This window comes from Hyalella azteca, unplaced genomic scaffold (genome assembly GCF_000764305.2).
Source record: "Hyalella azteca isolate HAZT.00-mixed unplaced genomic scaffold, Hazt_2.0.2 contig5386, whole genome shotgun sequence".
In the NCBI taxonomy this organism is placed as follows: domain Eukaryota; kingdom Metazoa; phylum Arthropoda; class Malacostraca; order Amphipoda; family Hyalellidae; genus Hyalella; species Hyalella azteca.
The window spans coordinates 176,583-193,669 of record NW_025935579.1 but is presented as its reverse complement, the minus strand read 5'-3'; the positions used below and the strand labels follow the sequence as shown (position 1 = coordinate 193,669).

The following is a 17,087-nucleotide window of genomic DNA, read 5'->3' as shown; positions in this document are numbered from 1 at the left end:
TACACTCTCACCACCAGACACTCGGAAGTTCTCTAATTATAACTGGTAGAAGTACGTAGAATTCATGTTAGTTATTTTGAAACACTGTTAATGGCATGTTAGTAAATATGATTACAGTGTGATGATGACATGATTACAGTGTGAATTATGATTACATCACGACGGTTTTGTTATTAAATATAGGCTTTCAATCAACAAATACTGTATGTTGGAAATATATTCAATGAGAAACTATTTCCAAAAAGATTCTTGGCACGAAGTTCTGATGACAAGATAACATAATATATTGATATTGGAACAAACCTTCCGCGGTCGATGACAACATTTATCACGGTAAACGAGCAGAATAATAAGAAGCTTCTCTCTTGACTGCAACAAATACGTACCAAGATTTTTCAGAAATCATCGTACGCCGCACCTATGAATGACACACAATGGACCTGTTTCTCCTAACACTAATTAGGTGGAATTGCTGGCTGCAGAAAGTTTAACATTGGTTGATCGAACCCAATATTGCAGTTTGGTTATCGATTGCAGTTGGAGCTGCAACTTTGTGAATGGAGCGAAATTACTGGCAGCTCCGTGACTTGATGAATAGAGACAGATTGCCCAAGTTGAGGCAAGAACCTGCGAGAAATGCCAGCATGATGAACCCCGAACGTTCTTGCTTAGGTAATGGAGAGGCGTCATTGAGCTGAGCAGTTCAAGGGATTGATGAGACATTTATTCGAAATTTCCGGAGAAATTCGTGCCGGGATCGACTGAAGGGTTCACCACTTTATCGTCTTTGAATTACTTGCGAGCTGTTCACGCTTCAGAGCTTCATCGATTGCTGGGAATTAAACTTGGAGCGCAGGAAGCATGTGCTTTAGCCTGTACCACAGTGTAATTGTGGAAACAAAAAGTATTTCTGCATCTTTTACGGATGATACTGGTAATGCCTAACGAAAATTTTGCATTTATATAAAAATTTCGTGATACAGTTACTTTCCAAGCGTCACTGATGATATTTTTTCAAGTAATCTGGCCAAAATGAACCAACAATGAGTGCCTCTCATAGTTTCATGGCCTCGGTTTCGTTATGTTATTCACGAAGGCCCTGACGCGTAAAGTAATTTCCCAAGAGTTAATTAGGGGAGTCAGAAGTCGGTGTGTGGCGCTGCGCTGTGCCGTGGCGTTGGTGTCGAGTTAGAGCCAAGTTTTAATGGCGGTCACGACAGCTGTTTGAAAGCATTAACAACTCGTCTCGGCACGATCGCTCACTCGGCCGACCGATGAAACAACACTATGATTGTTTGGCTTCGACAATTTAGGTTATACTTTATCTTGATGAAGAAATGGGAGGACCTGCGTGAAATGGGCGAATTGAAAATATTGTAATTTATTGTCAGGACTCGTATATACCAATCATTGAAATTTTTATGTAGAATTTAATGCCTGCATTGATATAATACAATAATGTATAATGTGTAATGTAATATAATATAATGTAATAACATATTTTAATATGTCCGAATTGAATGTGATTACGGCTACGTAACTTTTTCCAAAATATTTACGTGTGCCATGAAAATATTAAAAGGGCAAAGCCAAATCTTACTTGCTTCGAAGAGTTCTTTCATGCATGATGGATCATTTCCCTATATGTTTATTTGAAAGAAATAACCACTAGCGCCTTTGCAACTTAAAGGCGCGACGTGTGAAAAAGAAAACACATTGAAATTTAAAAATGCATATCTCTGTTCTTCTAGCGACCAAAAAGAAAAAGAACAGGGCGCTTTCGTAGAAGCAGTTCAGTTTTTGGCGATTTGAAGTGGCGCCTAAGAAGCCGAAAGAGTCAACGCTCTGAGAGTCGATCAATCTCCTGGACGAAAGGTAAAGAGTGCTCAAGAAAATATGACGACGCCAAAGTTCACTAAGTCATGTTAGTAGACTTTGCTGAGCGATAAAAAGTCACGCCGCAGGTCGGATTTTGGCGAGCCGCCATTGCAACGATGGTAGGTTTATATTGAGCTCATATGCCGTGATTAATAGGTCGTTATGCGAAAATGGTACATATTTTTTGTAATTTCAGATACATCATACAGACAATTTTATTAATATTAATTTTGTTTTAAATCAAATAAATAAGTGAATGCGAGATTTAGTTCTAGACTTATTATTAAATTATTTTCTCAAACGAGTAATAGAGACAGGTCATGTATGGCAATTCAAATTCGTTAAAAATCAGGATTTCGTTTCGTTAAAAAGGACATTGTGCCGTGACTTTCGATGTGTATATGTAAGAAATTGAATAATTCATACAACCCCGCTTCCCAACAGGTAGAATATTTTCTGAACATCACTCAGTAGATTAATGCTACACATCAATCATTAAAAACATTCTCTTTAATTAACTCAATAAATTCATGCGTCGTATCACGCAGTTAAATAATAAGTTCATTTCACTCAACAAAGTGACGATATGCGTCCCTGAGTAAAAATATCCTCTCTACATCATTTAATAAATCCATGTTCTGAATAAAATTTATCTTTTCACTTCACTCAACAAAGCCATGTTCTGCGTCCCTCATCGAAATATACATTCTACGGACTGAATAAATCTACTCTATCCCTGGTAAGAATATCCGCGTTACTTCACTAAATGAATCCACATTCTGTATCCCTCAATGAAAAAATCACTTTACGTCTCTCAATAAATCCACACTTCGCAACACCCAATAAATCCATACTGTGCGTCACTCAATAAATCCATGCGGCGGCAGAAGGCAATATGCGACAGCCAATTTTTCGCTCCCCCATGTGGGGAATGGCGCTAAATTCCTCCCAGGGCGCCCTATGACATCCCTCAGCAAGTCCCCCACTCCCCCTCCTATTCCTCCTTACTCACAAGTGAGTTATCACCAGAGCTGCGCGCACAGTTTTGTATTCCGCGGAGACATAGCAGGACAGGCCAAAATATTGCCACCAAATCCGGAATCGACTGCCGTAAAATTTATGATGTCAGACTTAAGTTTTCAGAAATCGTGCTCGACAGAATCTGTGTCTTAGGCGCGAGCAACCTATTGTTTTCGTGTTCTTGTTGTCAGGCGAGAGATATTTCTAATATATTATAATTGTAATTAGGATATAATTCTTCTATTTCTAATTGGAAGTAATTACAATATTTTCCTCATTATCAATCATTTCCAATTGGCTTGATCGTCGTTGTACATATAAAGGATTTGCCAATATTGCTTCATACACAATCGATAATCAGCTTCACCTGAAGACAGCCTAAATAATTCATCACTCTGACTACTTCCTGCGTACTACAATAAATCGTTCGTATGAAATGTCATATATGAACTGACATAAATCGTTCCTGTTCTGTTTCTATCTATCTCAGTTTTTTGTTAACTTATCAAAAATGTTTTCTGACCATGACCTTTTTACGCTCGAAAGTTGCAATAAAGGTTGCCGATGGTCATCTGTAGCAACTCGAGAACTTTAGACTCGCAAAACCAAGCGCCCGATTGTTTCCTGAAATTCGTGCACGTTTTTGCGAGTCTTGCGATCGTCTGCAAAACACGCAACTGTCTTCGCATGATGCATGCGAAGATGTCTTACTCTCTTCCTTTCCTTTGTCTTTATTCCCATTTGTATAATACAAGATACAAATACAAATTTGTCCTTACTGATTTTATCATCATCATGCAGTAGAGTGAATGGAGGTAGGAAAAATCGTTAACTAACATTTTATTTCGTTACGGATGCTCGTCGCTCAATTGTTTTCATGATTAACCCCACCGTAATTTCAAAAGTGCCTCGAAACCTCTTCGTTGAATATTTTTAAATTTTGAGCATATTACCAATTTTGCAAATACATACTTCAGCAGCGGAACACGAGGAAAACCTGTAACGGGTCGATAAAATACTGACAAGATTTATAGGTAAATTTTAATTTTGTCTGTAATCCATATAGGGTCTTTGTTACCGAGGTCTGTTAAATAAAATTGTTGTACCTACATATTATTAAGAAACTGTTGATCATTATAAGATTAAGTCTACAAATAATGTTTCGGAATCATGCTTCGCCACTTCAATATCATTCGAAGAATATTATATGAAGCAGCGAGGAAAATTATGCTTGCAAGCGCTACTTATGAAGTCCCTAGAGAAATCAGAGTCCGCTCGACAAACTTCAGCGATGCTCTGTAGCCTTCAAGGCATCGCTTATGTGAATACAAGACGACCTGGACAAGATTGCGAGCTGAAGTGGAGTGTCTGATGCTCAATGATGACATCGAATATTTATCATAGGGCATATGCAGCTATAAAATCCCTTGGCGATAACGTCGTTTATAAAATTATGAAATAAAAGAGAGGGTGAAATTCTTATAGAATTAAAGAATTATAAAATAGGAATATTTTCATTTTACGATGTCAGAAAATATTTTGATAAGAATGATTGTAAAATAAAAATCACAGCAACTATTTTATTATTAAAAGACTGTAGTAGAATATCTAAAACAGAAGCTGTGAGCGTGCTGAGAAAACGGAAAGAAGAAAAATATCACAGTTTGAATAGTGAGAAATGAACAATTTGTAAAATTGCAACGTAGCAGCAAAAATATAAACTCAGTTATTATAAATGAATGTTCAATGGGTGTTTTATTTCATTTCAGTGAAGAAAACTATCAACCTTCAGCGTCACCGGATAAATGATATTATCTGCTTCTGCACTTTTAGCACCCGATGCTAAAGTCCAAAATTTAATCGCAGAAATGAAAATTTGATTCTCAATTAAATTAAACGAAATATTTTCCGCTTGTTTTGCACAATTAAAATACCATCATACTACTGAAATTTGTGAACAGTCCAAGTCAGAAGACGCTCAAAATATTCCCAACTGACTTCATGATATTCCATCAAGACAAAGAATTATCCAAAAACTAAAAGCAATGCGCCAGAAAAGCAGCGACCTGCCGGACAGCCTTCAGTGCCCACAAAGTATCTCTTTCGGAGGAAGGCTTTCATCAAATTGATGAGTTCGTAAATTTTATCATACGGGCCATAAAAGGCAGGAAGAGTGTAAGAATTAAATAGACAGGTAGTATAACTTGGCGCTTATGGTTAGTTCCATTTTGTGGGCGATTAGGATAGCCATATAAGAGCTTGAGCACAGCCAATGTGAACGACGCTTCGAACGATAGCCCCAAAAACTTGCCTTCTGAACTTACCACCTCGTTCTCTGAACCAAATCCTTGTGTGCAAAGTTCCTGAGCGCTCATTCTTTTTCTAGTCCGAAGTGGCTCTCTACTCAATAGCTTCTAAGGAATGATGAAAGTATCTTCTTTATTTTTCTAAGATACATTCCACTTTAACGCTCATTGAACGGGAGAAAATAACCATGATCGTGTAAATCATATTATAAACTTGTGAACAATGCGTTTAATAAAGGGTTAACAGCTTTAAAATATAAAAAATATAATTCAGTACTCACAGTAGTGAGTGACACAGAGCGCATTTTCTCGTCGACGAAAACGTGAAGTCACGGACGGACAGACAGACAAACGGACGGACGGACGGACAGACAGACGGACATGGCGAGCACAATGGTGCATTTTTTCCACAATTGAGAAAATGCGCTAAAGACGGATATCATAGAAATATTTCCAATTTCAAAGGACTGTTCTCTGTTCCATCACAATTCAGAATAGAAATAAGCGTGAGTTCTGTCATAGTTTTGAAAAGCGCAAGTTCAATCTAAGGCAGAGGTCGAAGGCCTACAAAAAAAGTATTTTTACTGAATTGCGTAGCATAAAAAGCGAGCAACAGTGAGTCTGTAACCCCGAGTGTAAAGCGACTGTAATTCGAAGTAGTCCTTCTCAGCTAAGAACACAAGTTTTATTTCTCAGCGATCTCTTGCATTTCTGGCCAGACGTGTGTTTTGGGCGCGTTTGTGTCACCAGCAGCAGTGAAATGGAAGCGTAACGACCGCACCCGTCACAAAATACTGTTTAGGACGACCTGCTACCGCACGCGAAAAACAAGCGAGTTACGACCCGCTGTGCCGAGCAACTCAAGTCTAGCGCTGTTTGTTCCAAACCTTCTTTCGAATTTGCCGTCTGTTTTTAGCTCAGTGTTCTGCTTGCTGCGTGTTTGCCTCAAACGTGCTTGATTTGCCCTCGTTTAGTTGTTTACCACAAGTTTGCAGTGCGGATTTTGCGCTCTTAATTGGTTGTTTCGCACAAACATTTTAATTGCCAACTGAAATGAGCTAGCATATACATATATTATTTCCATGCCATTTATTGAATACACGTAGGGCTACGGAATGTAGTGGCTGTTTCATGGTACATGGTTATTGATGTGCGCTATGGAATTTCAAACAATATTCACATTCATTGTGCTTTGTGATATTAATTTTGGAAATTTCATATTTTCGATTAGTATTCATGAAAGAAAAATGCCCAAACCTTGTTTTTTTTTACTATAAACCAATAAAAAGAAAAATTGATTTAATGCTTGATTGAACAGGATTGAACATTGATTTAATGAACAGGAAGGAGACTTAGTTGCAATTGTTGAACAGGTTGCGGTAGGTTATCAGGCTGAAAAATAAAAAATGAGACTATATGAGTTAATCATATTGTTAAATTTAATTAAATTTCTTGAAAGTACATTTTTTAAATTAATCATCCGCTTGGTGCATGTGTGTCGTACGCTACTTAGTTATACTCGATTTTAATTTCAGTTTTGGATTTTATTTCCAGGCTTGCCTGACGGTTAAGGGATTATGTGATACGTGTTTTACCTAAGAATAATGCTGACAACATTTACTGCTGACAACTGACAACTGACATTGACAACTACTAGCTTGTAAAAAGTCACGTAATAAAACTTTCGTAAAAGACTACACCTTGCGCATGTTATCATGGTATATTTTGCTGCTACCTCAGAAAGTACTCGTATTCACATATACTTAATAAACTTATGATCTTAATATTTGTGATAGATCGGGATGGATCTGTCACGCTCATGCACATACAAAAATCCCATTTGAATATTAGTATACAAATTTCGAGTCTATATGATTATATCATGTGAGGTGATAATTAATATCCATTCAGATACAACATTTAAAGGGAACATGTTCATGGGATAGCAGCCAGTCTTTAAGTGCGTCCGGAGTTCCGAGGATGGCAGATAGTCGTGGACTTATTCAATTGATTGTCAGTATTTTGCAATACTCCAATGTCAAAAGAGAATTTTGAGTAGCACTGCATCAAACTTTATTATCATTGTGAAAGAAGCAAGAAGGGATGTTTTTGATTCCTATACGCTTGGGTTTGGTTAAGAATAATTTGTCGTGAGTTTAAGCCCCACGAAGCTTGTCCTTGGCAGGCTGCTCGAACTTGGGCTTATGTTTGTTTTGAGCTGCCACGTGCAGCCGTACAAATTACTGCACTGTTTTTACCGAGCTTGCGGCTTAGCGCGACGTTGGTTCCGCAAACTTTTCACGCATTGTATACATTAATGAACAATATATGATTCGTGAAGAAATGCTTCCTATATGCTCTAGTTTCATCCCGCCGGCATTCATTAAGTCTTTAGCGCAACTCGGTCAGAAAAATTGTGTAACGTATCACCGCACATATCTCTCCGCGACTTAAAACTTTAAAGGAAAACAAAACTTTGGACTCGCTACAAACTGAGATTAGAATCGGAGCCACGAAGATACCACAAAAGACTTTTTACGGCAGAGAAATTTCTTCCAATAGTGCACTTGAGGCGTAAGTTTTGTAGGCTACTCTCCAGGTCCTCGGCCGAACTTCTCTGCAAAGTTTGACTATATTTAAATTTTAGCGAAGTTTCCCCGCGTGACAAGAAGGACTGAATAAATTGTATACCAAATCTTCGCTAAATTGCCGCTTCTTGCCGGCACCGGCGAGTGCTTTTATTTTGCGACGAAGAAAGTAGGTGCTTTTACCTCCGTGTTGTCGCCTAATTAGATCGCTCCCTTCATTATGCAGCTCTCGATTCAGGTTGAACGAAGGAGTACTCAAATTTTTTGCTCGCTCAAGAATTTCATAAGGCGGACAAATGAAATACCAAATAGCCTACAGCAATATATGGTCAAGTTTATAGTGCAGAGATGGTATTCGAAGAAACATGCGTAATACCAGAAATATATTGAAAACTATGAATTATTTCAGCTTCATTAAGCATCATAACAAACCAAAGTACTTCGGTCATCTTAGTATCTCAAGAATTTAGAGAATAAATAAAAAACGGGCAACACTGCTGCTATAGAATACAAGTTAGAAACTAGAAATTTTGCTGAGTTTTCCTGGTCGATACGTCAGATTGAATTCTTCAATCAGATATTATTTGCTTATTGTCTAATAGTGAGTGCAATTAGACGCAACCCAGCCTCTCATACAGATAATAGAACCATATCTTTCCGAAAAATTTCGTGCGCTTTTGATATATCAATAATGAAGGAATATAGGTCTGTTTTTTTTTTCTTCAGTTAAAAACTTGTGGTCCAGTATAGTACCTACCAGCCTGACATCTAACAAGGTATGGCACTAATGAGAGACTTATATATTTTAGTATTCTTCTATGATTTTGACGATCTGTGTTGCTACTTTGTTATAAAGGAGTCTATTTTTGCGACATCAGAGCTAACCGAGGCCGTAATCAGATCTGGTGAGCCTTCAGTCTCAACTAACGAAGACTTCGATCTTCTTGTACTGCGTTGCGCAACCTACAAGACGTCACTTATCCCACTAAGATGCACGTAAAAATCATGATTTATTTTGCTCTCCTGCTACTTTTGTAGGGTGAAAAGGAACGATATTTTTGGGGCACTGAAAAAAAGTACGGAAGTTTAATTTGATGGTATTAGATAGTTAAAGCTTTGCGCTTTTCATTGTTGTTTGAGCTCAGAGACCCTCTACTAGTTATTAAAGAAGAATTTATTATGAGGTTATAAAATTATATTCAGATACAAAATAATAGGAAGATTTTCTTATAATAAATGAACAATAATTCGTGACAAGAATACATCGTAAAACTGCTTCCATTTATCGATGATAAAAGAATAGTTATTGGAGAAATCTCCTCAGGCTACTGTGTTTTATTTGAAGTAAATTACATTTATTGCAACGCACGAGCAATCCTAATATCCAAGATATTTTCAACGCAATATTATTAATGCAAAAATTTTATTTATTAGGAAGTAATGATACAACTATGTAAGAATTCAGAAAGATCCTTTTAAGCTCATAAAACATTCTATATTGTGATATTCAAACTTAGTGTTTCAACTGTGAAAAAAATGAGTAGTTCTTCATGCATGAGCTGTAACCTTATTAATGGAACTTTCACAATAGGCCTCATATTGTCAGCTGATTTTTCAGGTTCGACATGTGCATGCCAACGTACAGGTACTCGAGTTGATGTGAGGAGATTTTCGTGCTTTGTGAAAATATTTATAACTCATTGCAATTAGATGTAATTAATGAGGCGTCTTTGTTTACGTAATAATGCATTGAATATATTGAATGTCAAAATCAGTCAAAAATTACGCTGATTTTTGTTGACAGCAAATTAGATCTTGCGTCAGAAGTCATCTCTAACTTCAAATCCAAAATCCTATATGTAAAAACACATAAAATAGGCAACTTTGAATATTTATGTACATCGTCGTTAAATTTAGAATCATCAGAATTTATGTTAGGAATCTCAACTTAACTTGGCTTACCGCTTTGAAGGCTAGTCACATACAAAGGGTGAATCATTTCCTGTGTTATTTTAGCATTGTTGTATGCTCTACACTGCTGGAGATAAAAAGCGTGTAAATATATCATGCAAGACCTCACAAGCGCTCATATATGTACTTCAACATTTTGTACATAGTAATTTGAGTAATACATTCCACCGTCGTCTTTGAACGACAGTAACAAATGAGCAAATTTTTTAATCAGAATTTTGGCGAGAATATTAAATGTTCTTTACATTATTCCAGCCATCTTCACTAGCCATTTTGGTCTTCTTCGGGCAATGCCAAAACCAAGACGTTTACTCGTCGCCACGTCGGTCGACAACCACCAAGAATTTTAATGTTCAAAGCTGTCTTCTCTTTAAAAGTCGCGAAGTTCGATGGCTTGGATTTTTGGGAAACGAATGCGTGAAGTTTTGAGAATTTTGTAGCGATAACGGCGCGAGACACTTCGTTCATAAGTCATTTCTTTTGTATAGTATGTGTACAAGTTTGAACATTCGTGGGATGGAGAAATGAATCGTGATGCGTGCATTTCGTGTAGAACTTACATCATGACTATGTGCGGATAGCCTGCAATGAATGGAGATACAAGTGCATTGGTGACAAATTCATATTTTCACGGACTTCCTTGTATTAAAAATGAATCAGTGTAATAATAAATAACATTTAAAGGGCTCGCATTGTCACTCTGCATATAAAATGAGTTTATGTGCGATGCTAAGTTCAAAATTTCAGAGATAACTGTACTTAACTGAGGAATCAAATGTTAATCCCCTAATACAAGTAATCTAATTATGATTATTGACTATTAGATGAAAATGTTTAATATTTTCGCATATTTCAACTCTAAAATCCTTGTTTCATCACGAATCTAGATTCTTCTGTAAAAAATTAAAAAATATTTAGAAAGGAAGGAATAGTATTATTGAATTGTTATCATGGAAGCGAGCTTTAGTTTATAAATAACCAAGCATCAACAGCTAAAAATTCGAGCGCATGTCGATGGAGGTTCATAACAAAATTTTATATCTCGAGTCCCGAGCAATCCCCTCACTGGAAACTGTCGCAATCGCTTCTGAAGATCATAAAACGCGCAGTTATTGCCTGACAAGTTAGGCGAGAGCAATTACTGTGATGTATAGCAACGATGTGATGAAGTGCACCGCAGTATATTCAATGCACTCAACTCTAGCGATACTCGCATGCTGTATTATTGTTAGAAAAATTCGTGAGAGCAGTATTCCAATTTTGATATGCAATTCAAACGACAGGAAATTGGCCATGAGCAGATATCGGTGGAAAAAATTTGGCTGTATTTTTTTATTTTTCGAAATTTGTTGTATTTCGACCGTGCATAAGCGACTGCAGGTACGAAGTAATACAAGCGAATCCACTTAAAAAATGAAAAAAAAGTCCATTTATTTATAATTAAAGAGCTAGAATGAAATACTTGTGGCCTCCGGATTGGCGATCAAAAAAAAAAATCAGCATGAGTTCACATAGCATATTTTACGATTTAAAGAAGCCTAAAATTCACAAAAAAAAATTGGGGCTTTTTATCTCGTAAAACAAGTAGATGATCTTCGTGGTCATGTACAACATTTTTAAAGCCATCGTTGCCACCTCGACGCTTGTTGGCCTTCAGTATGGGAGCCGCTGCTTCACCTCACTCCGCCGTGGCTGCACATTCCATCGCAGAGCAGCACCAAGCCAATCTACTAAGTGATACCTCTACAGAAATGGGGACGAACATCTCACAGCCACCGCCACCACCACTACAAAAAGAAACTCCCACCATGCTGGTCCTTTTATATGCCCTAATATAAACAAAACTTTTCTTCGTGATTTTTTTGTTCTTCTCCCGAATAGACACATGAACTTTACTACACTCTCTCGCAGATGAATTTCATAATCATAATGAAGTAGATGTAGTGGCATTTCATTTTTGACCATCAACAATGAACGTAAAATTATATTTATTGCAAAATTCATCGTGATTTTTAAGTAATTTGTACCTGTGTTGATTTCCGTACGAAATGAGTGTCATCCGAATCAATTCAAATTTTTCGTCACCTACAAAAATGTTGATTGAAAATTTTCAGCATAAAAAAAATATTCCTGCATTTTGCTACCAAGATATGTTGTATGGCCTTCTTATATCGGCCTCGGCTTCCACAGAGATCTACAAGGAGCTTTTACGAGTCCATTCGAAAATCATGAATGAGGATTGCTGGACTATACAGCCATCCCTGCTAAGCCCATCGAGCAAGATCACAGACTCATTTGATACAGAGTTTCATTACCAATTCGAAACAGAAAAAATTGTTACGAGAGGCGAAAACTTCTACTCTTCTGCCACAGTTGCACTTCGCAGCATGTTTTGTAAAATCATGAACATCGGCCACTTTATGGCCTAGGGTTGGCCGGAGATGAGATGACCAATATTTCGCCCACATGTTCCTCTCGCGACTAGCACCCAACTCTCCCTCTGATTTAGAGTTGCTCAGGTGAGCGCGTGCTCGGTGATCCAAATAGAGCAGCGCCAGCCTCACCTTCATTCCAACTCTACACCAAGCACTAAACTTCCGCCAACCAAACCGCCGCTTCAAGGCTTTCCTTCTCGTGCTCCACCTCAACCAAATGATGAAATTTTCTTTTCTTCTTCATTTTAGGTCGAGTGCTCCACGGAATACATGGGAAGGCCTGAGAATATTTCAAGGGTTTCGGTTTGTTACATGATTACTCGAATAGAGTCAAGTAAGTTTGCATTTAATACAGTGACCATTTTCTGTAAGAATACTAATTTAAACTGAAATTTTCCCGAGCGAAATAATCGAAATTCGTGGGTCTTTATGTACAACAATAGAATTAACTACTAAATTTCCTACAAAAAGTTAATATTTGTTGAGTGATTTCAAAATACTCCAAATCCTATATCAGTTCTGGGCGATGTGGTCGGTCGTTGGGAACTGAAAGATTAGAGCAAAGCATGTAATAATTCTGCAATATCAAGAATCAACTTTAAGCTAGATTTAGAATAATCGAAATGGACACCACTATTACCTACTATTACCATTACGAACTGCACTCTGAACTATACATGCTCTGCCCACTCTGCCAACACGGATTCTTCGATTTTCTTGATAATGAACCAAGAAGGGTTACATCATGGTTTAACTATATATCTACTAGTTCAACCATGGGTTACATTAGGCGCCCGCATGAGGAATTCTACAGCACAGTCGTTGCTCGGAGATGGCACGGTCTCCCTCATAGAGGCCGTGGCCGCGCAGCAGCAGCATCGCCTGTCCCGTGTCGCATCAGCAGCCCGCATGGAGGAGATGCGTTAGCATGCAGCGCGGCTGTCGTTCATTTGATTAAGTTGCGCAGCAGCTTGATCTACTTCGCTCCTTTAATTTGTTCAGTTTAGCTCATTTTCAGTCACTGAAGTGGATTAGCTAAGCAAAGGCGATAAAATTTGTTCAACAATGAGCTGAGTGGTTAGGTAGTCGCCGTGTCATGACAATACTGCAATTTGAACTTCTTTTGCCCTCACACAATTGTTTATCACCTCTTTGGGAACGTGGCACACACGCTCCGTGCTAGTTAATATAGAGGCAACCCTATCACTTTTTGTGTAATGCGAGGTATCTTTAAAATTAATATTTTGATAAAAAATACAAAGTTAATAAGATTTGTCTAAGTAAGTATTTGAGATATAATAATTTGTTGTGCTCACTTCTACGACAGCATCGAGAGCCTTTTACAAGGATATTCCAAATGAAAATACGGATGCTAAAATATATTTACTGCAACTGTGATGCTATGTACAAAAATTACAAACATTTGATATGTACAAATAATGATATGAGTATTGACACTGATATGAAGAAATGAATCAGCCGGATGCGACCTGCACACTTTGCACCTACGCGTCTTATGACACAATAGAGCGCAGTTCTAGAGAGAATTCCCGGCATAATTTTAAATACAATTAAATATAATTCCAGAAATTTTAAATTTATATAAGTAAATAATAACTGTTTTCACTTTTTCATTGAGTAGTCGGTAGAAAACATTATTGACTCAGAGACTATGAAAAGATGAATGAGAATGAATATTTGATACTTTTCGTAAAATAAAAAAGAATTAACAACTTTTAGTTTTATTGTAAATGAAAACGGCAAATGACAATCGTTCAACCAGACATAAAAACAGAGTAACGTCTCTCTTTAATGACGAATAAATGGACGAGAAAATCCCAGCTATCCCTCGAGCATCGCACTCCTCACAGCAGAATATTTATTTAATTTTACATTTTCGATACAGTAAAAATATTTGACACTTCGAATTCTGAGTAAATGCGTATGTACAGTACAACGATATTTCAAGTAATTCTACATTGATATGGATGGAGAGGAAACCATAGGATTCCTTTTTTAAAAAGTACATAGAAACATAACACGTTGATTTAGGTACTTACAGAGCATAGGTATTGGACCAGACGAGAAAAATAGAACAAAAACAGCCGTCTGTTATTGCTTGGAAGATTTCTCACTTCGCATTCCCAAAAACGGAACATATACGACAATAATTTTTCCAACACTGCATGAACATACCTACATTTGCTTTTAGTTCAATAACTCAGTCATTGATCCGATGAATTTTCAGAAGTCATATTCCGCGACCGGCAAATAAAAATTTCAGGCGAAGGTTGAATTTTAAATTAAAAACTTGGCATTGAAAACAGGCATTTCGCCTCGATTAGTTATCGAAAGACCTGCAAATAATGTGCCGGCCAATGTAAAGCAACGAATCAACACAACGGGTTTATTCTATACTAAAATTATTTGATCAATAATAATCAATACTGAAAATTTCACATAAAGACTAATGAGCAAACACGGAGTCGTTGTAAATACCAACCGTAAACGATGCGCACGAGAGCCAAGTCGAGAACAAACAATTCGCGCCAAGTTTAGAACCCAAAGTTTTAATACTGACGTAGGCATCAAAGAATACAAGTCCGCTCGCTTGTGCTGCGCAATCTATTCCAATTAATTGAAATGCACATAAAAGATTGTATTCCAATTAATTACGATATACACAAAAGATTGTCATGTTTCTGCTAGAGTAAACTGAAAACTAAGGTAAAAGTTCATTTGTGTAAAACTTCTAAGTCGGAAAAAGTTAGTACATTTTTAATGAAATGAAAGAAATAATGTAAACTTCGATTAAATTAGGGACCTCAAAATGTCATATGTTGGAATCGGTCACGAGTTAAGCAGTAATGAGATCCAAGAGATGTAACGTAAGCAGGCTTCGCGAATTAAAATAAATTTATATAAACGCTATGTTACAGAACGGCATCTTGCTTTAAAAATCGAATAGAAAGAAGTAAAACCGTAGCAGCAATTCAGAGGGGCAATAAATATTTCAGTAATAAAATCTATTGGGCCGCGGCAGACGCTATATCAGAAATAGTAATTTAGATAAATATATTTCTCTACCAATCTATTTGCTGTGCTTAATACGTTCAGTTGCAGATACAACCATTTGTTAAGGCAAAAAAAATGGGAAAAAATTATCCATCATGGACGTTTTGTTGATAAATAATTCCTGATAGTAACGGATTTGGCATGAATTTAACCTTAATACTACGCGTATTACCTATCCATCACATCAGGCCGAGCTAGCAGGATCCTGATTCACTGAGCCTCACAAAGCCCCGAGCAGAGCTCGTATCGGCCAGCAGCGGGCCGACGAAATGCTCAAGTTATACGCCGGCATCACCACGGCGCACTTATATATACTAACAAACAAGCTATTACTTTCTTTTCACCTCACAACGAGCGCGTCGGAGACGGCCAGCGCAACTTGAGATGCAACTCTAAAATTGAGACTAGACGTGTGTTGCGAGAGCCCCCTGCATTACCTGCGTGCGCGGCGGCATGATGTACTGGCTCGGGTCAACCGGGATCCCCAGCCTCGGTATGGTGGCAGAGGAAGGCGAACAAGTAGAATTTACGTGCTCGCTTATCGACGCGGAGGTCGGAGGATTTGGTACTGGTGGCACGTTGTTGCCGTTGTTCATGTTGTTCCGGGACGTCAAATGTAAACCCAAAGGCAAAGTAGAACATCCCAGAGACTGGTTATTGTATCCGTTGGGATATGAGTGAGTAAAAGAAGGTGATCCGTCGATGTTGTCCCTAGAAATGTCGTAGTCTGCGTAACTTGGGAATAGATTTTGTTGGCTTGAAGTGACCAAAGGTCCTTGGGAATAAGTAGGACCTGCATTAGAAAAAGCTCCGCCAAGCCCGACCGAGGAGAAGCCGCTGGTAATGACGCCATGCTTCTGGCCACCAAGACTGTTGTGATCTGCGTAGTTTGCGTAGGAAAGAGCACCGCCGTTGCTCAGAACGTGCCCGTTTTGCTGCACATAAAATTTGGAGTTATTCTTTTATTTATAAGTTGAACCAGCTGGGGATTCAGTTGCATATTTTTATTAACTTAAAAGAATTTTTATTGTGATTTGCAGATTTTGCCACACATTAAAAACGGAACAAACGGAATTGTTGATTGATGGTTAAGTAATAATATAAACCCACAAACTGGTGATAAGAAGCGTGTTAAATTCCGGCAAAACTCATATCCAGTTACATTTATTTCACCATTAAAGTCATGCAGCACACACATTTAACATCTTTCTCAGCATAAAGTTTTATAATTCATTAATTAGATCACATAAACAAACTTATACTGCCATAACACGTACCTTTAGCGGTATCCTGGGGTAGCCTTCAGGGTAGAGATAAGAAGGGGATGAGGTGGTGAGGTGATAAGAGGGAGGAGTGGGGGCATTATTGGGGGATGACACAATGGGGGGCAGGTGGCGCCCGTTGACAGAGCCGTTGCCCCCCGTCAGCGTCGCGCTGCCGGCGTTGCTGACAGCGTCTTTGTCCCAGCGCTCCAAGTCGGCCGTGTCTTTGCAGTTGCTCAGCGAGGACCCGGTGCGGTTCTCCAGTTCAACCTGACAGAGAAATAAGACAAAAATTAAAGCATTTGTTACATTCTAGCAAAATTAGGTAAGGTGAGGTAATGATTTATTCAAATTATTATATTAATAGAGAATATTATTGCCTAGCGAGGAACAAGTGCGGTTCTTCAGTACAACCTGACAACGAAATAAGACAAAAAATTAAAGCATTTGTTACATTCTAACAAAATTAGGGATGGTGAGGTAATGACTAATGATTAATTCAATTTATTATATTAAGCTAGAAATATTATTGCTTAGCGACAACCCAGTGCG

The 17,087-nt window shown here is 37.8% G+C and overlaps 1 protein-coding gene across 1 annotated transcript in view; it reads right to left on the bottom strand.

Annotated features, from left to right (window-relative positions):
* Positions 1-13,568: 13,568 nt before the first annotated feature.
* LOC108668897 (irregular chiasm C-roughest protein-like) overlaps positions 13,569-17,087 on the bottom strand; it is a 47,066-nt gene continuing 43,547 nt past the window's right edge. Inside the window, exons 12-13 of the mRNA XM_047880417.1 lie at positions 16,551-16,805; positions 13,569-16,208 (exon numbers count right to left, since the gene is read on the bottom strand). Of these exons, the coding sequence (XP_047736373.1) occupies positions 15,678-16,208; positions 16,551-16,805 (786 nt within the window). The 3' untranslated portion in view covers positions 13,569-15,677. The remainder of the gene's footprint in view (positions 16,209-16,550; positions 16,806-17,087) is intronic.